The sequence below is a fragment of the Monodon monoceros genome, unplaced genomic scaffold (genome assembly GCF_005190385.1).
Source record: "Monodon monoceros isolate NGI ecotype Baffin Bay Population unplaced genomic scaffold, NGI_Narwhal_1 Super_Scaffold_9, whole genome shotgun sequence".
Taxonomy (NCBI): Eukaryota; Metazoa; Chordata; class Mammalia; order Artiodactyla; family Monodontidae; genus Monodon; species Monodon monoceros.
This window is the reverse complement of record NW_021703786.1, coordinates 30,908,143-30,932,420: the sequence shown is the minus strand read 5'-3', so window position 1 is coordinate 30,932,420 and position 24,278 is coordinate 30,908,143. Positions and strand designations below refer to the sequence as shown.

At 52.2% G+C, this 24,278-nt stretch overlaps 1 protein-coding gene across 2 annotated transcripts in view; it reads left to right on the top strand.

Moving 5' to 3' along the window:
* The window catches only part of RAB37 (RAB37, member RAS oncogene family), a 71,234-nt gene extending 47,459 nt beyond the window's left edge, over positions 1-23,775 (top strand). Inside the window, exons 1-9 of one of the 2 annotated variants that reach the window (XM_029213120.1) lie at positions 15,517-15,609; positions 18,298-18,408; positions 19,398-19,439; positions 19,949-20,015; positions 20,118-20,170; positions 21,103-21,168; positions 21,738-21,794; positions 21,868-21,944; positions 22,112-23,775. In XM_029213120.1, coding sequence (XP_029068953.1) covers positions 15,517-15,609; positions 18,298-18,408; positions 19,398-19,439; positions 19,949-20,015; positions 20,118-20,170; positions 21,103-21,168; positions 21,738-21,794; positions 21,868-21,944; positions 22,112-22,217 — 672 coding nt within the window. In that variant the 3' untranslated portion in view covers positions 22,218-23,775. Of the gene's footprint in view, positions 1-8,778; positions 8,890-15,516; positions 15,610-18,297; positions 18,409-19,397; positions 19,440-19,948; positions 20,016-20,117; positions 20,171-21,102; positions 21,169-21,737; positions 21,795-21,867; positions 21,945-22,111 lie in introns of those variants that run through there. The other variant, XM_029213121.1, reaches the window with a different exon arrangement.
* Positions 23,776-24,278: the final 503 nt, after the last annotated feature.

The window sequence follows — 24,278 nt, the reverse complement described above, 5'->3', positions numbered from 1 at the left end:
CATTTTTCTATTGAGACTTTCTTTTGAGAGCTCTTTATATTACTTGGTGTTTTAACCCTTTGTCTGTCATACGTCTTGCCAATATTTTCCCTCTGTCTTTTTTTTTTCTTTCTGTTTGTAACTGCATTTTTTTTCATTTTTTTTAACATCTTTTTTTAACATCTTTATTGGGCTATAATTGCTTTACAATGGTGTGTTAGTTTCTGCTTTATAACAAAGTGAATCAGCTCTAGAGCCTGCTAGCCACAACTACTGAGCCCTCGAGCCACAACTACTGAAGACCGTGTGCCTAGAGCCCATGCTCCGCAACAAGAGAAGCCACCGCAATGAGAAGCCCACGCACCGCAACGAAGAGTAGCCCCAGCTTGCCGCAACTAGAGAAAGCTCTCACGTAGCAATGAAGACCCAACATAGTCAAAAATAAATTAATTAATTTTTAAAAATGGGCATTTGTAATTTTGCAGAAGATGCAAAGCTTTTCCTATAGTTTTTGTATCGACCCTTGCTAAAAGCCAGGGACTAACATTAAATCACATTTCCATAGAGGCCTCTCAACAGGAGCTGGGCTAATGCTGTCTAAATACATTGCTTTCCTGTGACTTCGTGATTCAGGGGAACATTTAGAAAGCAAGATGAATGCGGTGGCTACCATGGCTCTTACAGTGGCTCTGAGCGACCTTTTTTTTTTTCTTTTTCTTTTTTAACATTGGTGTGTTAGTTTCTGCTTTATAACCAAGTGAATCAGCTATACACATACATATATCCCCATATCTCCTCCCTCTTGCGTCTCCCTCCCACCCTCCCTATCCCACCCCAGCGACCTTTTAAATAAGACAGAAAATTTAGATGCCATAAAGAAAAAGATCAATAGATCTGATTGTATAGAAAAAAATACTCCGGTCTACAGAAGATACCAGCAACAAAATCAAAAGACAGAGGGGGACATATATACACTACCAAATGTAGAATAGATAGCTAGTGGGAAGCAGCCGCATAGCACAGGGAGATCAGCTCGGTGCTTTGTGACTCAGTAGTTGTGGCACACAGGCTTAGCTGCTCCACGGCATGTGGGATCTTCCGGGGCCAGGGATCGAACCCGTGTCCCCTGCATTGGCAGGCGGATTCTCAACCACTGTGCCACCAAGGAAGCCCTACAAATGCCCATTTTGTCATTCAGGACCTCTTGTATAAGAATCTACATAAGAGATTCCTCTCAGCAGCTCATGCCAAGAGAAAATACTCATTGATTGACAGGACTCAAGTACCACACACCCCTTCTGGTTTCCCATTTTGTCTTGACTGCCAAGAAACCCAGAATCAAATGTAATTCTCAAATGCAGGAAAAACCCAGCCTCACTCTGGGGCAGAAATTCCTCGGGCAGCATCATTAACTGCCCTCTTTTATAGTGGGTTTTGTTGTAAATCACCTCAAATCCCTTTTGGATGTGGATGAGGCACAAATACAGACATAAACAAAATGACTTAAGAAGAGAGAACAGGGTTCAATATGGCAGAGTAGAAGGACGTGTGCTCACTCCCTCTTCGAGAGCACCGGAATCACAACTAACTGCTGAACAATCATTGACAGGAAGACACTAGAACTCACCACAAAAGATACCCACATCCAAAGACAAAGGAGAAGCTACACTGAGACAGCAGGAGGGGCGCAATCACAATAAAATCAAATCCCATAACTGCTGGGTGGGTGACTCACAAACTGGAGAACACTTATACCACAGAAGTCCACCCACTGGAGTGAAGGTTCTGAGCCTCACGTCAGGCTTCCCAACCTGGGGGTCCAGCAATGGGAGGAGGAATTCCTAGAGAATCAGACTTTGAAGGCTAGCAGGATTTGATTGCAGGACTTTGACAGGACTGGGGAAAACAGAGACTCCACTCTTGGAGGGCACACACAAAGTAGTGTGCACATCGGGACCCAGGGGAAGGAGCAGTGACCCCATAGGAGATTGAACCATACCTACCTGCTAGTGTTGGAGGGTCTCCTGCAGAAGCAGGGGGTGGCTGTGGCTCATGTGGGGACAAGGACACTGGCAGAAGTTCTGGGAAGTGCTCCTTGGTGTGAGCCCTCCCAGAGTCCGCCATTAACCCCACCAAAGAGCCATGTAAGCTCCAGTGCTGGGTCACCTCAGGCCAGACAACCAACAGGGAGGGAACCCAGCCCCACCCATCAGCAGACAAGCGGATTAAAGTTTTACTGAGCTCTGCCCACCAGAGCAACAGCCAGCTCTACCACCACCAGTCCCTCCCATCAGGAAGCTTGCACAAGCCTCTTAGATAACCTCATCCACCAAAGGGCAGATAACAGAAGCAAGAAGAACTACAGTTCTGTAGCCTGTGGAAGGAAAACCACATTCACAGAAAGATAGACAAAATGAAAAAGCAGAAGACTTTGTACCAGTTGAAGGAACAAGATAAAACCCCAGAAAAACAACTAAGTGAAGTGGAGATAGGCAACCTTCCAGAAAAAGAATTTAGAATAATGAAAGTGAAGATGATCCAGGACCTCAGAAAAAGAATGGAGACAAAGATCGAGAAGATGCAAGAAATGTTTAATAAAGACCTAGACGAATTAAAGAACAAACACCTAGAAGAATTAAAGAACAAACAGAGATGAACAATAACTGAAATGAAAAGTACACTAGAAGGAATCAATAGCAGAATAACTGAGGCAGAAGAACAGATAAGTGACTGGGAAGACAGAATGGTGGAATTAACTGCTGCAGAACAGAATAAAGAAAAAAGAAATGAAGACAGCCTTAGAGACCTCTGGGACAACATTAACAACATTCATATTATAGGGGTCCCAGAAGAAGAGAGAGAAAAAGACCCAAGAAAATATTTGAAGAGATTATACTCGAAAACTTCCCTAACGTGGGAAAGGAAATAGCCACCCAAATCCAGGAAGCGCAGAGAGTCCCAGGTAGGATAAACCCAAGGAGAAACACGCCAAGACACATAATAATCAAATTGACAAAAATTAAAGACAAAGAAAAGTTATTGAAAGCAACAAGGGAAAAATGACAAATAAAATACAAGGGAACTCCCATAAGGTTAACAGCTGATTTCTCAGCAGAAACTCTACAAGCCAGAAGGGAGTGGCATGATATACTTAAAGTGATGAAAAGGAAGAACCTACAACCAAGATTACTCTACCCGGCAAAGATCTCATTCAGATTTGACGGAGAAATCAAAAGCTTTACAGACAAGCAAAACGTAAGAGAATTCAGCACCACCAAACCAGCTCTACAACAAATGCTAAAGGAATTTCTCTAAGTGGGAAACACAAGGGAAGAAAAGGACCTACAAAAACAAACCCATAACAATTAAGAAAATGGTAATAGGAACATACATATCGATAATTACCTTAAACGTGAATGGATTAAAGGCTCCAACCAAAAGACACAGGCTCGCTGAATGGATACAAAAACAAGACCCATATATACGCTGTCTACAAGAGACCACTTCAGACCTAGGGACACATACAGACTGAAAGTGAGGGGATGGAAAATGATATTCCATGCAAATGGAAATCAAAAGAAAGCTGGAGTAGCAATACTCATATCAGATAAAATAGACTTTAAAATAAAGAATGTTACAAGAGATAAAGAAGGACACTACATAATGATCAAGGGATCAATCCAAGAAGAAGATATAACAATTATAAATACATATGCACCCAACATAGGAGCACCTCAATACATAAGGCAACTGCTAACAGCTATAAAAGAGGAAATCGACAGTAACACAATAATAGTGGGGACTTTAACACCTCACTTACACCAATGGACAGATCATCCAGACAGAAAATTAATAAGGAAACACAAGCTTTAAATGACACAATAGGACAGATAGATTTAACTGATATTTATAGGACATTCCATCCAAAAACAGCAGATTACACTTTCTTCTCAAGTGCACATGGAACGTTCTCCAGGATAGATCACATCTTGGGTCACAAATCAAGCCTCAGTAAATTTAAGAAAACTGAAGTCATATCAAGAATCTTTTCTGACCACAACGCTATGAGATTAGAAATTAATTACAGGGAACAAAACGTAAAAAACACAAACACAAACACATGGAGGTTAAACAATACATTACTAAATAACAAAGAGATCACTGAAGAAATCAAAGAGGAAATCAAAAAATAGCTAGAGACAAATGACAATGAAAACATGACGATCCAAAATCTATGGGATGCAGCAAAAGCAGTTCTAAGAGGGAAGTTTATAGCTATACAAGCCTACCTCAAGAAACAAGAAAAATCTCAAATAAACAATCTAACCTTACACCTAAAGGAACTAGAGAAAGAAGAAAAAACAAAACCCGAAGTTAGTAGAAGGAAAGAAATCATAAAGATCAGAGCAGAAATAAATGAAATAACAACAAAGAAAACAATAGCAAAGATCAATAAAACTAAAAGCTGCTTCTTTGAGAAGATAAACAAAATTGATAAACCTTTAACCAGACTTATCAAGAAAAAGAGGGAGAGGACTCAAATCAATAAAATTAGAAATGAAAAAGGAGAAGTTACAACAGACACCGCAGAAATACAAAGTATCATAAGAGACTACTACCAGCAACTCTATGCCAATAAAATGGACAACCTGGAAGAAATGGACAAATTCTTAGAAAAGCACAACCTTCCGAGACTGAACCAGGAAGAAATAGAAAGACAATATGGTACTGGCACAAAAACAGAAATATAGATCAATGGAACAGGATAGAAAGTCCAGAGATAAACCCACACACCTATGGTCAACTAATCTATGACAAAGGAGGCAAGGATACACAATGGAGAAAAGACAGTCTCTTCAATAAGTGGTGCTGGGAAAACTGGACAGCTACATGTAAAAGAATGAAATTAGAACACTCCCTAACACCATACACAAAAATAAACTCAAAATGGATTAGAGACCTAAATGTAAGACCGGACAATATAAAACTCTTAGAGGAAAACATAGGAAGAACACTGTTTGACATAAATCACAGCAAGATCTTTTTTGATCCACTTTCTTGAGTAATGGAGATAAAAACAAAAATAAACAAATGGGACCTAATGAAACTTAAAAGCTTTTGCAAAGCAAAGGAAACTACAAACAAGATGAAAAGACAACCCTCAGAATGGGAGAAAATATTTGCAAACGAATCAACGGACAAAGGATTAATCTCCAAAATATATAAACAGCTCATGCAGCTCAATATTAAAAAAACAAACAACCCAATCAAAAAATGGGCAGGAGATCTAAATAGACATTTCTCTTAAGAAGACATACAGATGGCCAAGAAGCACACGAAAAGCTGCTCGACATCACTAATTATTAGAGAAATGTAAGTCAAAACTACAATGAGGTATCACCTCACACCAGTTAGAATGGGCATCATCAGAAAATCTACAAACAGCAAATGCTGGAGAGGCTGTGGAGAAAAGGGAACCCTCTTGCACTGTTGGTGGGAATGTAAATTGATACAGCCACTATGGAGAACAGTATGGAGGTTCCTTAAAAAACTAAAAATAGGATTATCTTATGACCCAGCAATCCCACTACTGGGCATATACCCAGAGAAAACCTTAATTCAAAAAGACGCATGCACCCCAATGTTCATTGCAGCACTATTTACAACAGCCAGGTCATGGAAACAAATGCCCATTGACAGACAAATGGATAAAGAAGATGTGGTACATATATGCAATGGAATATCACTCAGCCATAAAAAGGAACGAAAATTCCTTTCGTAGAGACATGGATGGATCTAGAGACTGTCATACAAAGTGAAGTAAGTCAGAAAGAGAAAAACAAATATCGTATATTAACGCATATATGTGGAACCTAGAAAAATGGTACAGATGAACCGGTTTGCAGGGCAGAAATAGAGACATTAGATGTAGAGAACAAACGTACGGACACCAAGGGGGGAGAGTAGCGGTGGGGGTGGGAGTGGTGGGATGAACTGGGTGATTGGGATTGACATGTATACACTCATGTGTGTAAAATGGATAGCTAATAAGAACCTGCTGTATAACAAAATAAATAAAATAAAATTCAAAAATAAGTCCTATGATAAACAATAATGGAAAAGAATATGAAAAAGAATATATATATATATAACTGAGTCACTTTGCTCTACAGCAGAAATTAACACAACATTGTAAATCAACTATACTTCCATAAAATTAAAAAAAAAAAAAGAAGGGAGAACAAAGACACTTGTCTGAATGGTGGCGAAGCTGACACAGATTTCTGTCACAACCACAATTAATTAACAGTTTCATAAATGCTCCAAAAGAGGGAAGGTGGAGTAGAAAATCTAGATCTGAGGTTGACATCTGGCTTCTCCAAGCAGTAACATTTGGAGCCCCCCTGGAGAAACTTGAGGAAAATCCTGGCAGCTTTTGAGTGGAGAGAGAAACTCCATTGTGTCTCTAAGGTAATAGATTAGGCAGACCCACCTGTAACATTTGGGAGACCAGGGCTAGAATACAAATGGTGGCCCATCAACCTTATGTCTCAATATTTTCATGTTCTAAATCAAGCTAAAAAAACTATCCAATCAAGTGCATCTGATCTTCCTACCTTGACAAAAATACCGGCCTACTGACCCAGAAGCTGGATTTGAATGTAGGATTCTCAGAAGTTCTGCACCGAAACGTGGCAGCCTAGTGACAGCCATCTCCCGGTCCTTAGCCTGCCATCCACAGACACTCCCCTGCCCTTCTCCCTCCTGCACATTCCACACCCCAAAGGTCCTCAGGAGGATGCATGTAGACACCCCAGCCTTCACATCCAAGCTCTGTTCACATCCCTGCGAAGAGCCACCCCTTGGCCACTCCTCAGGCAATGCTAGTAGTGAGCTGGGAGTAAAGTATAGTCTATAGGAGGGACACGGGTCTTTGGACCACTCATTTCATGGGGAGGGTCACAGGCAGAGGATGACCAGGGCTAAGGGTGGTCCTGGATTTAGGGGGAAATCATTCAATTTGTAAATTGATCCACTCTGAGCTCTCCATGGTGGCCCAGGAAAAAAGTCTGTAGCGTCATCAATTGATTTCCTGATGTGATCATCTTCACGGGGCTGATGTTTCTAAAAAGGCCTATACGAGAGCATCGTCCTGGCCCTGCCTCCGGGCAGGATTCACCTGGATCTGAAATGCTGAACCCCGTCACCCCGGAGTGTGAGTTCACTGAATCAGAAGACGTCCTAAGAAGATGGAACTGTTTTCATATGAGAGAAGAAAGTGATGAGAACTCTTCACCCTGGAAAGGAAAAGGATATATCCTTTAGTAAATGAATGAGGTGGGCACGGATGGACAGATTGACCCCTCACATTCTGGAATATTCTCTCTAGGAAGCACTTCCTCCAGCTTGAGGAAGTTAGATTTGAGACGTGAATTATTAAAGCCGCTACACACAACAAACAAATGGAGCCTTTTAACCCGGGAGGAAAATAAAAGCTGAATGGAATTTGGTTCGCGAAGTGTGGGTGGGGGACGGTAGTCAGAGGAGGTCCAAAGGCAGCATCATGGATAACCCCATGTTTGCCCTGCTATCGAGTCAACGCCACGGTCAGAGCAAACAGTGCTGGCGCCCACGGCTCTGACCTAAGGAGGCCCTGTCAATCTTTATGCTTTTACATTTTTGGTTTTTTATGTCTTTATGTTTTTTCAAGTTGAGCTAAAGTTGGCATCTCCTAAGCCTTTCCAATGACTTTGAATGCTTGCCTTTGGAAAGTGGCTACTGTCCACTTTGAAACTAAGGCATTTATCCATTCATTCATTCATTGAGCACCCACTGGGTATCAGCCTCTGGGTGCAGGTGTATTTCTTCCCTGCTGCTTATGATTTTCTTTCAAATACACACCTGAACTTCCAGCTAATTCTCCCCCACTTACTACTTCCAAGTTCAAAAGTAGCCAGACCCTTCTTTCCCAGACTCTGCTTCCCTTTGAAATGCCGTCCTCTCCAAGGCCAAGTGCAAACTCTTCCCAAGATCTATACCCAGACAACCTGAGTTTTTTTTATTCTATAGGCTTTCCCATACAGGAAACCCATTGTGTTAATCCAGGTCTTCCAAGAAGCAGATGCCAAAAGGGAATTAAATGCGCAAGGATTTTATTAGGGGAAACACCTACAAGATAAATGGGGTGGGAGCCAGGAGAGGTAGGGAGAGCGGTGAGGCCATGGGGGAGGGCAGGTCTGACCCCAGGTGAAGGAGGGAGAGCAGCAAGGTTGGGTAGAAGCATCTCAGGCTGCTGTGAAGTCTCTGGAAGGTTCTGTAAAACCTAGAGAGAGTCCTTGAGCCTAATTCGGCTTTTAGGGGAGTCTTGTGTCTGCCAGGAACAGATCCGCCTCAGTGTTCCCGCCACGCTCCACCTTTGGCCGGGAAGTCCCCGTGGGAAGCATGGCCTCAGCACAAACACGTCAGTGATGGATTGGATTGCAGAGCGCAGCCACGGGGGCCTCAGTCAGGAATGCCCCTGTGTTTGGAAGTCTGAGAGGCACGTTCTCAAGGTCACCTCAGACGCTAATTAACTTGGGTTGAAACGAGGTTTCCTCTGTGCTTTCATGCTGTCCTCAGTGGCTTCAATAGGAAATCCGGAGTTTGGCCTGTGTCTGTGGATGTGTGTGTGTGCGGGGGTGGGTGTGTGTGCACACACGTATCTGTGTATTTAGAGAACCCACTCCCGCAGCCACCAGGACCTCTCAGCAGCCTAATCTACACCGCAGGCCCTCAAACCCCTCTGCTGCTCCCTTTCAGACCATCCTGGTGGGCGACAGCGGCGTGGGGAAGACATCTCTGCTCGTTCAGTTCGACCAGGGCAAGTTCATCCCGGGATCCTTCTCAGCCACCTTGGGCATCGGATTCACAGTAAGTTCCTCTGGGCTCGGGGGCCCTGCTGGGCCTCTGACAGGGTCCCGGCGGGAAACAGGTGGATGCTCACATTGGATCATTCAGGAGGTTTAATAGAAAGGCTATTTACCAAGATGCAGTCCATGGGTGGGGAAACCAGGAGGGATGGCCCAGGGCCCTTGGGCAGGTTCAAGGCGTCCATCCCACCCCGAGCCTGAAAATCAGTGAGGAGGGCACCGTCACCAGAACCAGGGACAAAGGGGGCTGCGTGGGCAGGGCTGGGAGGAGCTGCCACCCTCGGTGGTGGAACGGAGCAACCAGTGCAATAAGTCGGCCGCCCTCCCGTGTTGCTCTCCTCCTGCTTCCCCTCCATCTTCTTCCTGGGCTCCGCTCCAACTAGTACGCAAGGGAATAGCTTGATACAGACACAGGGCAAGAAGAGCCTGGAGAGGCAAAGGGATGCCTTAAAAGTTTAAGCACAGGGCTTCGCTGGTGGCGCAGTGGTTGAGAGTCCGCCTGCCGATGCAGGGGACAAGGGTTCGTGCCCCGGTCCGGGAAGATCCCACATGCCGCGGAGCGGCTGGGCCCGTGAGCCATGGCCGCTGAGCCTGCGCGTCCGGAGCCTGTGCTCCGCAACGGAAGAGGCCACAACAGTGAGAGGCCCGCGTACCGCAAAAAAAAAAAGTTTAAGCACAATCCAAACTTGGCATTGTCATGTGGGTCCTAGGGCGCTGGCAGGTCAAGGGTTAAAGTTCAGGTTTTAGCACTCTGTCTCTCCCTGGACACAGCCTCAAGTTTCCTCTATTCCCAGCCCTTCTGTGGGCCACGAAGCCCTCGCTCTAGCTCACATCCCCACCTTCACCATGGCTGCCGGCTGCTGTCAGAAGACCTTGAACCCTGGGGAGGCCTTTGGAAGGGTCTCAGCCCTCTCTTGGACAGTGGCAGGAGCAACAGGACCCTCTTTTGGGGTCTCCAGAATCCTAGTCTCCAGAGATGCAGAAAAGCAAATGTCATTTCTTGGGCAGCATGGGTATTTGAAAGGCCAGCCCCCGGGACCAAACAGAGCACCAGGCCTGCGAGGTGCTGGGACACAGCAGAGCCACGCTGGTGAGAAGAGAGAGGGGACCCCCAGAATCTGGGCCTGCCCACTGGGTCACAGTGCAGAAGGCAAGGGCCCACGATGGAGCAGAAATGAGAGGCTGGCCAGGGTGTGCGCCAGGGCCTGGAGTGAGGGGCGGGACCGAGCCCCCGGAGGGCGGGGCCGAGTCCAGGGGGGCGGGGCTGAGTTCCAGGAGAGTGTGGCCCATCCTGGCAACCCCCAAGCCTGGACCAGGATTCCATGAAATGAACCAGGATGGCGGTGTCAGGCGTCCTCCACCGCGGGCCCACGTCACCTGGCCCTCAGCACCCAGGGCACACGGTGTCCCCACAGTCACACTCCTCACTCACCCCAACCCCGTCCTTCCGCCTGTCAGAGGACAGGAGGCAGAGAGTGGGGTGGGGAGTCTGACTCACGCTCCACAGAGGCACAGGGGTGGGACCTCCAAATTCTGCCACCAGCCTGGTAAGAAAAGTGAGGCAACTCGCCCGTGAGAAGGAAGAAAGTGTGTGGTCCACAGGGCAGGCCGGGCTCTTCCCCTCTCCTGGGCCAGGGCCTTCCAGAGCCTCGGCTGCTCGCCTGGCACCGCTCAGCACCTCAGGACAAACCCATGGGCAGCTTATGCTGAGTGAGGGCCTGAGGGCCCAACTCAGGCCTGAACCTGGGCTCTCCTGTGTCAAGTACATGACCTGGGAGCAAAACGGGTACATAGTCTACCCCTCAGCTGGGACACAAACCTAGGGGAACCCCCATACTGGTGGTAGAGGGCAGGAACAACAGCCCATGATGGGAACCACACCAAGGACAAGTGACTGACCCTGGGCCTAGACACACTGCCCAGTTATATACAAAGAGGTCTGCAGCTCTCGCTGAGAAAATGTCTGTCTCCTCCGCAAGCCCCCTTCCCACCCCTCATCTAGCACTAAGGACCCTCAATTCCTTTCCTTTCCAGAGACAGGTCTCTTTCCAACCCTCTGCTCAGAGCAGCTCGATCTTTGTGGAGCAGCTGAAGTCTCCTGTGTTGTCTGACAAAGGGGCTGGAGGGCATTGGGGTCTCCTTCCAATATCAGTGGTCTAGGGAGCCCCAGAGAGCTGGGCTGCAGGACACTCATTTGTCTGTCTGTCATTTGCACAGAGGTTTGAATCACTGCCGACAGCTGGCCATGTGCAAGTGCCCTGTGGCCAGCCCTGGTTGTGGCTGAATTCCTGGTAACTGAGGTCCTGCTGGCCTAGCTCATAAGGCTGAGTGTGGCCTGGGCAGCAGGAGAGGGGAGGAGTCCTTGATCTTTACTTTAAAGGAGACAGAGGTGGGGAATTCCCTGGTTGTCCAGGGATTAGGACTCTGCACTTCCACTGCAGGACAGCAGGGGTCACGGGTTCGATCCCGCATGCCATGCGGCCAAAAAAATAATAATAATACTAAAAAATAAAGGAGACAGAGTTAAGTGGGGGGAACCACCTGGTGTCTGTCCTCAGGCCACTTCTCAGAGCCTCTGGAGCCCACTGCTTCCAGAAGTGGGACCGGCCCAGGTCCTGGGTAGATGCCTCTCAAACCAATATCTTCCCCAACTGCTCCATCATCACCTCCATCAAACTGGCTTCTGAGTCCTGCGGATGGGTTTACTGGGGTGCTGACACCGACCGGGCTCACACAGTAGTTGCTCCAGCTGGCCCCTCCCGCATGCCAGTTCAGGTCCTCCTGGCTACCTCTTGCCTCGGTGCGCCCCAAACTCTGCAGTCTTGCCTGAACACTGCCGTAAAGTTTATCTTCCAAAAGCCTTGCCCCCGCGCCCCACCACCAAGCACCATCAGTCTCACTACCGCCTTCCAATAAAGTCAGAACCCCTCATCTGCCAGTCGAAGTCTTGCACAATTTAGCCTGGTGGTTTTTCAAGCACTCATGTAATGCACATGAAAACCTCCATTTTGTCTGCGGTGCAGATCCCAAGCTCACCCACGCACATGTGGGGACCAGGATTTGCATGTTGTCAGCCGCCACGGACTCTCATGCAGATGCTCCACGTGCCTCAGTCCCCCAGCCTCTGTCTTGGTCTCCCCTCCACATCCTGACCCTGCACTCACAGGGCTGTGCACCTTTCCCCCCAGCTCTGGGGGTTTCTTCCAGCCCCCTCTGCTCGTTCCCCGATCTCCTCGGCTGCACACAAGGGCCCCCCTCTGAACAACCACGAGGTTTCACGAGGTATCATCACCTGTTGTATCAGGAAGGGGTGTGGCTGTGTGGGGTGACTTGTGCACAGGCGGGCAGGGAGGTCTGTTAGGGGTAATGTGGGGTGTATGTGCCTTCTGGATTTGGAGGTGATGGGAGGGGCTGGGGTCATTTAAGAGGCGCTTTCTGGGAATTCCTCGGCAGTCCAGTGGTTAGGACTCCTCGCTTTCACTGCCAAGGGCGTGAGTTCGAGCCCTGGTAGGGGAACTAAGATCCTGCAAGGCCCATGGCACGGCCGGAAAAAAAAAAAAAAAAGAGGGGCTTTATTTGGAGGGTGATTTGTACATCTGGGGACGGCGTGAGACATGGGGGCCAGTTAGGGGTGTATGTTGGTGGTGTGGGATGAGCTGTGTCTGTAACTGTGATGTGGTGAGAGGTGTTTAGGGGGACGTGAGGTGTGTGTTTGGGAGGGGTGGTCATTTAAGATGCGTGTTTGGGGGGGGCCGTGTAAGGCATTGTGTGTTTATGGCATGATATGAGGTGTGCCTGTGTTCATGATGTGACATGTGTGTTTGTGGGATGATGTAGGGTATGTGTGGTTGTGGTGTGTCATGAGGCGTGTGTGTGTGATTGTAGCTGATACAAGACAGTGTATGTGGCTTGATTTGAGATGTGCATGGTGTGAGGGGTATGTGTTTCTGTGATGTTGCGTGTATGTGAGATTCGAGGTGTGTGTGTGAGTTGTGTGCATGATGTAAGGTGTCTATTTGTGGTGTGGCGTGAGCTGTGTGTGTCTGTGTGGGGTGTGAGGTGTGGGTGGGGTGACATGTGCCTGGTGTGAGCACTTGGGCAGATGCAGGCTGGCCCAGCACGTACACAGCACTAAAGAGGCTGTCGGGAGGCCTGGGCCTCCCAGCGGTTGTGCTCTCCAGGACACCCGTCTAAAGAGCCCCCATCCTTGAGTGGGTTGTGCTCCCTCCCTTTGGGGCAAAAGCTGCCTCTCCTGCACCCCCAATTCTGAGCACCCCTGACCCCCTCTCGCTTCTGCCTCACTGGCCGCTGCCCTTGAACACCCCGCCTGACGCTGCAGTGTCCCAGAGGACAGTGTGCAACACTGCACACAACACAGCCCACAGGCCCCAGACCCAGCGGGCCACACAGGCATGACCCAGAAGAGGGCAGCCGGGCCTCCCCCGGTGCCACCAGCCCACTCGGACTCCGCTGCAGCCTACAGCAAGACAGTGTTTGTATTTCTCCCCTACTTCTGGAGTGTTCACACCGATGGGCAACCATCTCCATCCCAAACCTGTGTGCCACAGGACAAAAAGGGTCTTGGTGGAGCCAATATAAACCACAGCCGGAGGCCAGAAATCAAGGCGTCGGCAGGGCCACGCTCCCTCTGAAAGCTCAAAGGGAGGGTCCTTCCTTGCCTCTTCCAGCTTCTGGTGGCTCCCGGAAATCCTTGGCATTCCTTGGCTTGTAGCTGCAACACTCCCATCTCTGCCTCTGTCTCCACATGGCCATTTTCTCCCCGTGTGTCCTCTTCTTATAAGGACCCCAGTCGTACTGGATTAAGGGCCCACCCTACTCTCTATGACGTCATCTTAAATAATTACATCCGCAATGACCCTACTTCCAAATAAGGTCACATTCTGTTACTGGGGTTTAGGACTTCAGCATCTCTTTGGGGAGTGGGGGGAGCATAGTGCAACCCGTATCAGCCTGGTTGGCAGTGGAAGGCCCGGGAGGACCAGGCCAGGTCCCCTCTCTCCTTCCTCCTTGGTCATTACCCACTTGCGCTGAAACCCGCTCCCCTGCAGGGTTCCTGGATGAGCCTTCAGGAGCCCGGAGCCCAGGACATTGAATGGACTGGGGCGTTATGTACAGCCAGAGCCTCTGGCACCCGAACAGCAGGCAAGAACGCACACCTGCAGGGCTGTGTAGAGCTGCTCCTTGCCCAGGTATGGCTCCCTGTATGAGTCCCTCCCTGTGTGCAGATGAGGTTATGGCACACCACTTGCGGCAAACAGCTCCAGCTGACGCCAAAAGTCACGTGGTAGGAGGCGGGTGCACACACAGTCCCCTCGGGGCCTATGGTCACCCATAAGCCATGCCTGCCCCTTGCCCCTCACCCCAACATGTAGGTAAAGAGGTGCAGGGCCCCTGCCTCTCCTCACACCCTTCACACAGTTCCTTTGTATTGCACCCACCCTGTTCCGCGGGAACCTGACCTCACTTATATAAGACGTTGGGACAGCGTAATTGAATGGTTAGCCCAGGCCAGGGCCCCTGAACTCCGCTATGGACAACCCCGGACATACTCTCACCCTCTGTCACCAGGAGCTGCAGGGTTCCTTGGATGTCCTGGAGACTCTGCTCAAAATGATTCACCACAGGGACTTCCCTGGCGGTCCAGTGGTTAAGACTCTGCGCTTCCATTGCTGGGGGCGTGAGTTCGATCCCTGGTGAGGGAAGTAAGAACCCAGGTGCCACTGCGGTGGAGCCAAAAAAAAAAAAAAAAAAAATTCAGGACTTCATGAATTCTTTTGATACCAAACGTTTAAGGCCTACTCGGTGCCAGGGGTCAGCTCTGCCTTCGGGAGCGCCTGGATTGGGAGGTGTGCAGGGAAGCCCACCTCGGAAGGCTCTCTGGGGTGGGTACATTCTGGGCGCAGCCCAACAGGGCAGGCAGAAATGGGAGGTGTCAAAGTCCAAGCACCGGCCAGGGGCCCCGAAGTGCAAATGTGCTGCAAGGTGAATATCCATCGGTCGGTAAACACAATTACATTCAGATGACGTCGAGTTGGGGTGCATTAGCAAAAGCGAAACTGCCTGAGAGCTGCGCTCGGAACGCACGCCTCCTCGTGAACCCCGCGCCGCGCTGCCCAGGGCGTCTCCAGCCTCCCCCGCCCCCGCTCCCCGAGCCACCTGTTGCCCGCCAGCCGGATGGAGCCCGAGCGCCGCCTCCTGGCCACGCTGCGCAGTGGCAACCCGGGCGCGGGTCCGCGGGTCCCAGCGAGGCCAGATCTTCCCCTGAAGGCGGGGTCTCCAGGGACAGCTCCCGGTGGGAACCTAACCCCGGCAGCTGGCAACCCTGGGGACCGGTCGGTCCTAGGGCTGGATTTGGCCCACGCCCTCAGGCCAGTGTGGCGCACGGGGGCCCTCCTGCCCCTCGGGAGCTGACCCTGCGGTCCTGCGCGCCCCCGCGGGACAGCCCGCTCCCCGCCAGTGTCTTTCAGGTGGCGGACGGAGGGAGGAGCCTGTCGGGGTCCGGGCCGGGGCGGTGGAGGGGAGAAGGAGTGGGTGGAGCCTAAGGCGAGGCGGTTCGTGCGCCATCCCTCGCCCGCCGCCTGCCCCAGCTCACCTCTGGTCCAGGGACATGATGGGCACGCCTGGCGCCGCTGCCACCCGGAACGGCGAGGCCCCCGAGCGCTCCCCACCCTGCAGTCCACGCTACGATCTTATGGGCAAGGTGGGTGGGCACTGCACCCAGCGCTGGGGACTCGGTGCCGGCTCTGGGGGTCACCCCTCCCCGCGCTCTTCGCCCTGAGACCCCGGCCTCCCCGCCCAAGACCCTTTCTGGCTGCGTCTGCGTTGGACTCATCCCTTCCCCCCAGGCAGCCGGGTCTCCCAGAATAAGGAAGGAGGGTCGAGACAGAGCCCTGGGCCCATGCCAGCGTCCAGGGATCTGGGCTGGCTCCGTGGGAGAAGGGAGAGGAAGATCGGAAGGAGCGAGTGACTCCCCACCCAGAGGACCCCAACCCCATTTTCTTCTGCCACACTCCGGCCAATACGAGCCCCAGGAATCCCATGCTTCTAGGTAGGGTTTGAGCGCACAGCCCTCCAGGGTACAGGCACCCGAAGCGCTGGGAAATAGGGCTGCCTGGCGACTCGGAAAGGACGCCCCCTGGCGGCGGGGAAACTTGCAGTTAATGCCCTTCTCCCAGTTAACCAGGCCTTAGGACTGAAGATCTTTAGGACCCCAGCTGCCCCCAGGCGCTACCCCTTCCCTTTCCACCCCTGCAGTCACTGCCCACACCTTCTTCTGGGAGGATGTTGCTAGCCAGAATGCAGACCCACATGGGAATTTTTAGAACGTGAGAAAGACCTGAGGCGTTAGGCACAAGTCTCCCACCTGGGAGAGCTTAAGTCAGCTGTCTGGGGCTGGTTCCCTCTGCGGGTGGCCCTGAACGGAAGCAGGTGGGGCTGGTGGTGGACACTGGTCTGTCTGCCCTCCCTTCATGCCCTTGGAGCAGGCAGGTACCAGGAACTCTGAAAGAGGTGCTGAGAGAGCCCAGAGCCTCCACTCTTCCTCTGTAGGGTTGGGGATAGATTAGCGAAGGGGCCGCGCATCTCATGCTACATGGCCTTGAAGGAGACCTGCCTCTTTCTGCGCCTTGGATTCCTCCTGCAACCCCCCTTGTTTCAGAGGAAGCTACTCTGCAAGTCACCCACCCAGAGCCGTTGCGATAAGCGTCCTCTGTGGGCTCCAGGCAGGAAGTCGGCCCCCACTGTGTTCAGGGGAGGGGAGCTGCTGAGGGCCAGCCCCAGGCCGCTGGGAACTGCCTGACCTCCTTGCCTGACACGCCAGCTGGGTGTTTGCCTAGGAGGTGGCAAGGCTGGGCAGCTGTTTGGTGGACTTGCCTGGCTGGGTGGGTGGCATCATTTGCTCAAGGCAACCATCAACTGTAAAGTACACAGGTGCTTGCCCTACCTCCCTCTCTCCCTCCTTCCCCATCGGGTACTGGGACCCAGGAGCCAGGGAGCAATGCAGGCTCCAGAAGGCTCCTTAGCCCCCAGCCTGCCATTTGTCCCCTGGGCCAAGCGGCATTTGTGGAGAGTTGGCCTCTGGCCCCCACCAGCCTTCGTGCCCGAGGCCTGCCTAGGAGACTGAGTCCGGGATGGTCTGGGAAGAGCCTGGTGGGAGCTCCTTGGGGAGGATTAGAGGGGATGGGGCCACAGGCAGGCAGCACCCACCCCGGGCCACTCTTCTGGAGTCAGGTGGTTCATGCCAACATTGTTGACCCTAGACATTAACGGAGTCTAGAAAGGCCTCAAAGAAATTATCCCTCATTCCTTCTAACCACTATGGAAACTGCCACAGAAGGGATAAGAAATCTTCCCCAAGTCCCCCAGTAACCCGTGTACAAGCCAGGACCCCAGCCTTCATACACCTTTGGTTCAGCCCCCCACCTCTCCACCAAAGTTAGCTAATCCCATACCCCCATGCCCACAGCAGGAAAGCCCTTGGGCTCCATTGTCAAGGTCAGAGCCTCAAAAATAACTCAAACCTAGTCCCTGCTCAGCCCATTAAGTATCGACTCGGCCTGTTGGGAAAGTTCCAGCGTTAGGTCTGGACCTCTGTTCTCCAAGATTGAGGAGTGACTAGACAGATGGGTCCCCTCCCCCGCCCATGGTCCCCAGAGAAGATGAGCAGAGACTGGACAGACAGGAAAGGGACAAACATACCCCCACACACACTCCCTCCTGCTCTGCCACCTACAGTGACCAGGGATGCCAATTGTCAGCCATTTGTCCCACGTGGGAGGTTTCTGCGGAACGAACTTCAGACTAAATGTCTCTCCGCTTCAGTATAAATTTCAACCTTCCCTAATTCATGCAACGCTTTTATAAACATAAAATGTCATTAGGAACTTCCAAATAAATGTAACCAAAAGTAAAACACCGGAACAAAAGTAAGTTTAGAATATGGCCTTGCAAATGACAGAGCCGTGCCCCCATCAGATTCTGATACACTCCCTTGGGTGGGAATCCCTGTCCGAGGTATTAACACTTCTCTTTCTGGCACCATAGCCCCACCCACGTGTGCACACATGCGTGGAACACACACAGAGAGGGAAGGGATCCTAGCACGGTGCAGAGTCGAGACCACATGAATGTGGTTGTTCTCTGGGGCCACCGAGCACGTTTGAGGTCCTGTTGGTGCTAAGTTGGCAACTCAGGCTTCCAGGAAACCAGATGAGGACAGGAGGGTCAGAGGGAGAGCCTGAGAGGCAGCCGGAGCCAGGGAGTGTGGAGAGGAGAGGCAGGGTGAAGGCAGCAGCAGGCTTTTCCAGAAGCAGGTGCCCTCGGGGCAGTGGGCATCCTTCCCTGGCTCTCCCTGGAAGCCCAGCTAACTGCCTCTGCCCCCATCTCCTAGGTGATGCTTCTGGGAGACTCAGGCGTCGGCAAAACCTGTTTCCTGATCCAATTCAAAGATGGGGCCTTCCTGTCCGGGACCTTCATAGCCACTGTCGGCATAGACTTCAGGGTGAGGTGGCTGCAGGCTCCTCCTCCAGCAGCGAGCCAGGGGCTATGGCTCAGGCACGGGGGACGGTCCTCTCCTCACCTGCGCTGGCTTCTCAGGACTGCTGTGGCTCACCCTAGGGCACACGATGCTCCCCTAGGGACCCCAGAGGTGGCCAGCTTAGAGGAGTCTGGGCTTGGGGAGGCTCTTGGCTCCCCTACAGGATGAGAAATGAGAGACTGAGTCTTAAAATCCTGCCCCCAGCCGGGCAGACATATCCCACAGTGCTAGCTGGGCCCCCCGGCAAGACCTGAGGTCAGCCAGTCTTTCTGGAGTCCCGGGAAGCCCAGCACGGCACCAGGTGGAGGAACTGGGCTGGCCCTGTGGGGAGAGAGCAGCTTGCCAGCATCCCTCCCTCTCACCTCGATGAACCCATCTTTACAAATCGGCATCCCGGATGCCGAGGGCTCTGAGCACTGCACACGCGCACGGGCCAGGAGAGTGAGGGTCTAACCCTGGCAGGGGTGCTCTCAAAGGCCAGGTGCCTCCCTCCCAGTGCGAGGGGAAGCTTCACTGAGGAGAACTAGTGGACAGCCAGGGGAAAGACGGCCCTGCAGATCCAGCCTCTGCGATCCCCGAGATGCCGGTGGGCGTCTCATCTCTAAGAGCTTGGAGGCTGGGCTCCGCCTGTGCACCTTGCTGAGCCCGGGCCGGGGCGAGAGGAGGGGTGCGGTCAGGCAGGTTCTCAGGCTCTCCCTGCCTTGGCGTGTTGTGAGAAGGGCAGACGGAGTCCCCAGAAGAGAGGACTCCAAAGTAGGGGTACCTGGGGACAGAGTCCCACTGCCCTGATGGGGCGATCTGGCTGGAGACGTCTCCGGGGCTCACCGGACCCCCGTGGCCCTGGGGAGCAACCAGACAGGATGTTTGTTGTACTGTAGGATTCAGCAGAAGGCAGAAACCGAGACTCCCCTGCCCTCCACGCCCACCTCTCCCTCTGCCCTTTTCTCTTTCAGAACAAGGTGGTGACCGTGGATGGTACGAGGGTGAAGCTACAGGTGAGAGCAGCGGCTGGGAGGGCTGGGGTGTGGGCGAGAGGATGGGGGAGCCTGCTCAGCCTCCGCACCCAACCACAGGAGGCCTGCGGCCCTGCGCTCAGCCTGGCCTAACTTCCTGTGGGGGTCAGGAGAGGAAACGGCCTTTGTTTGTTTGATGTCTGCAGAAAAAGCCGTTCCCAGGCACCCTCCCTTCTGTCAAAGGCAGCAGCTCTAAGTGCCTTCAGACAAGCTTAGGCTCGCTCCAAACCATCCCCAGTTTCCCAGGCCTCATCTGCTCTAGGAGGTTGGACACCTCTAATCCCTGGGCTGGGCAAGAGGCAACAGCACCGAACGAGCTTGAGAACTCATTAACTACCGCCATCCGGGACATCACCAGATGTTCACAAGCCCATGAGAAACTAAAGAAGGAAACAACTCACCTCCCCGCCCATCTCTCATACCACAACATGGCTTTCCTCTGCCCAGCACAGTCCCTGCCCCCTTCTGACCATTTGTCCATCCCTTCCTAGATCTGGGACACCGCAGGGCAGGAGCGGTTCCGCAGTGTCACCCACGCTTATTACCGAGATGCCCAGGGTAGGTCCCTCACGTGCTCCACCTCCACCACCACCCCAGCCCACTTGTAACATCCACCCTTCTGCCCCAAGTTCCCCATGTGACCTCTCTCTCCCCCTCCAGCCTTGCTCCTGCTGTATGACATCACCAACAAATCTTCCTTCGACAACATCCGGGTAGGTCCTCCCCACCCACCACTCACGAGCAGGCAGGGCAGGGCCTGTGCAGGCCAGGGCTGCTTCCTGCTTTATGGGAATGGGTGGAGCATGGAATACTGCTGCCTCGTTAAAAACACCGGAGCTGTGACTCAGAAGTAATAAACTACTCCTGGGTAGTTGATGGGCATGTGGGCATAAAGGCCAAGCAGGCTGTGTGCCACCTGCTCATCCCTGACTATGATTCATGGAGCATTTCATGACAAAATGTTCAGAAAGTGCCCAGCTCCACCCTGGACAATTACCCACAGAGACCAAGAGGAGAGCCCAAGCAGAAAAGTCTACCCATACATCCACCCCAACTTTCAAGAAGGTGACTCAGGCAGACAAAGTGAGTGGCTCCCTCCTCACAAGCAAACTATTAAATAGTCGAGACAGTAATTCAACAAACACTGACTCTGTGCACAGCATCGTGACGATTTCACATGCTCCCTGACCTCAAGGGGTTGACAAGCAAACTGGGGGAACAAGACATACAGATATAAAACTGCTTATAAACTGGATGGAATCCATGGCACTCCTACTGCCACCTCCAACCCCATGCTCATGGCAGACATCACTAATCAATCACAGTGTTTTTGATCACTGAGCCCTTATGGGGCCTTAGAATCCTCAACAGGGCACTCGAGGAGACTGCTGGTGACTACCAGCTGATTTATAAGATAAAGCCTCTGTCACCTCTGTCTTTCATAGAACTGAGAGCTACACTGCAAGGGGTTTAGAGCTACTCAGGACTGGAGAGGCCCAAACAAAGATGTAGATGAGAGAATGCACAGGGCATTATGATCGGTGTTCAGGGGCAGTGAGTAGTCCAGGATAATCCACAGGGCAGAAGAAGGAAAGGCAGGAGGGAGGAGGGGAATGGCTGGGGCTCAGCGCACCCTCTCCCACAGGCCTGGCTCACTGAGATTCACGAGTACGCCCAGAGGGATGTGGTGATCATGCTCCTAGGCAACAAGGTGAGTGGCTCCAGGGCAGGGTCAGCCCACCCTTCTCCCGCTGCCACAAGTATTAGCTGGACATCCTTCCAGCAAAGCACTCTTTACAGCCTCCAGTTCAGGAGTCAGACCTATCTGGAGGCTTCAGTCCATCATATCTGCCCTCTTAAAGCTTTGGAAATGGCCCCCTGCAGGGAAAGGTCAAGCTGCTTCCTGAGAGATCCAGGGATGACCAGCTGCTCAGCCCCTATTAGATCCTAGGGACTAGATACACGGATTAAGAGCTGTGTGTGGAAAGGGTTAACCTCAAATACTGTCAGCCCTTCGACGCTGGCCACCACCCCCTTGCCAAGCAGAGTTACCCACCTCCCTGAGTTGGGGTGAGATCCCCCTGCTGGGAGCTGGGTAAGAACTTGAAGAAGGCAGAAGCCCTGGCCCCAGGTGGATAATACCACCCGCAGTCCCGCAGGCTACCAGCAGAGGGCGGGAAGTGCCTGCTCCCAGGGCAGAAAGCTGGGCCAGCGGGGCAGGAGAGGGGCCATCTGGGGTCAAGGCTTCCTTCCCCAGAGTGACCCACCTGGGCTTGACAGGCGGATGTGAGCAGTGAAAGGATGATCCGTTCAGAGGATGGAGAGATGCTGGCCAGGGTAAGTGACTGCCTGGGGGGAGTGGGGGTGGGCGGCCGGAGACTGGCCACTGAGGATAATCTCACCCTGGCAGGAGTATGGCGTTCCCTTCATGGAGACCAGCGCCAAGACGGGCATGAACGTGGAGTTAGCCTTTCTGGCCATTGCCAAGTGAGCGCTGAGCCGGGAAGGGAACGTGCGGGGCAGGGTGGCACCATCTGGGAATTCAGTAGGGCCTGGCCCTTGGCATTCGGAGGGCCCCTGGCCCCGGGCCGTGGGAGTGGGAGAAGGCTCAGTTCCTCACTGCCTGGCCAGCCCATTTCTTCTTCCTCTTCAAGGGAGCTGAAATACAGAGCCGGGCGGCAGGCCAATGAACCCAGCTTCCAGATCCGAGACTATGTGGAATCCCAGAAGAAGCGGCCCAGCTGCTGCTCTTTCTTGTGAATCCCAAGGGGCTGAGAGGAAGCTCCAGAGACGCACAAGGATGCAGCCTTCTCCCTCAGACCTGGTTTATTCTAAGCGGCTGAGCCAATGAGGAGAGAGTTGGGGGACCCAGTGCACAGCCCCTCCGTACTCCTGCCCCTACTCTAGCTCCTGTAGCTTCCCTGCATCCCCGGAGGAGGGTAAAATATTTTTATTTCATTTTAATGATACATAATCTAATCAAAAGGACACCAGAAAACAGAGGAAGGGAGCTGGTGCCCCTTTTGCCTTCTAGTGCTAGGACTCAGGGGCCTGGGCCTCCCACCTACCCACCATGAGGGTGATATTGCACCAGCTCAGCACCAGGGGGCACTGATGCACTTCTGGGGTATGAGGCAGGTAGTGACCCCATTCCCACCCTTCAGCTGGCAAGAGGCTGAGCAGACCCAGGCCTTCATTTCCTCCGGCTCCCCAGAGAACAGTCTTCCCCAATAAGACAGGGCCCTTGTGCCGGGAGCTAGACCAAAGCCTCAGGAAGATAAGAGATGTGGAGATTGGGCAGGGACCCAGCTCCCTGGGGGGAGGGGGGTAGAGGAGTAACAGAGATTAGGTCTGTTAGGCTACCTCTGGCCTTACTAGCCCCTCTCTGGGAGGTGCACCCCATTTCCCCCAGCCCACAAGCACATTACGGCACCTGGAAACATCTGGTTCCTATTCACTGGACCTCAGATCCCAGGGGAGCCCCTCCTCCCTGAATCCCTGGCCTTATCTTCCTACCTTTCTGCCTGTGTCCCCAGACACCTACAGTTACTGATAGGGAAAGGTTATTCTTCTGTTCCAATCCTTTGGCAGGTATGCAGCCCACAAGGCTACTTCTTCAAGCAGCTGTAGTGCTTCCATTGGATAAACAGCCAGATAAAAAGAAAGCCCTGACTCCTGGAGTAGGTGGGAGGTAGAAGTGAGCAAACCTCACCCCATTGTGTAACCCCTAAACCCAAGGGCCATCTCCCCCATCAGCCACATCCTTTTCTTCTCAGACGGACATTCGGGCCCAAACTGCTTTATCTCCCTTCGTACTGAGCCAGGTTAGGGAGTGAGAGGTCATCCATTTCTGGGAAAATCAACGCATTGTATGCAAAACAAGGTCATGTGGGTGAGGCTTGGGGTGGGGAGACGGGCAGCAAGGAGTTTACATGCTAAAGGAGTTTACATGGGGCCAAGGTCACATGTCTCCCAAAGCCCTGACCCCAACAATGGGAAGAGGGCAGGAGACGTGCAGCTTATGACCTAGAGGCACCTTTACTCCAGCTCTGTTCACCAGGGGTGGGGAGAGGGGTGAGAAAGGTATGCACTGTACATTTCTGCAGCTGCTGCATTTGCTTTCAAGGCAGAAATCTTGCTCCCAGAGCAGAGTCAGCACGATAAGGAAGCTCTCCAGGCCTCTCCCGGGCAGAGCAGGGAGGAGCCTGACCTTGCCGGGTTCTTCTGGGGCCCAAGGCAGGTCGCAGGCAATCCAATCACATGGGCTGCTCTGGGCCTTTAGCATTTGTGTTTTTCAGAAGTAAATGGCAGTATTTTGGAAAGTACACCCTGTCCATTGCTTCTTTGAGGCGCACATGATGCGGGGTCGGGGGGGGGTTGCGGGGGCGGATCATGTTGAAAGGATTGTCGTTGCTTGTCACTGATTGCCAAAATCATTTGCTTCTCATCCTTCAATGTCCCCAACTAGTCACCTCACTCCTAACAGGCTGCCCCCAGCCTCTGTGACCAGCCTCTCATCTGAAAGTAGGAGCTGAAAGGTTTATCTTACGGTCCTAATCATTTTTCCTTCTCTATTGAAAAAAGCCAGGGCTCCTTTTCCTATGGAATGTACCCAGAGATTGGTTACCTGACTCTGATCTGCCTCTCCCCAACCCCACCTCCCTAGCCAAAGGCTGACGCCAATTCCCACGCCATTGTCCCTAGGTGGCCTGTCTTGGATGGGCAGCCCCGTGAAGCCTTGGGCTCTCTGCTGGACCCTCACACTGTCCCAGCGAGGATCAGAGCCCGCACCCCTATTAGCAGTTCCTGGGACAAAGCAAA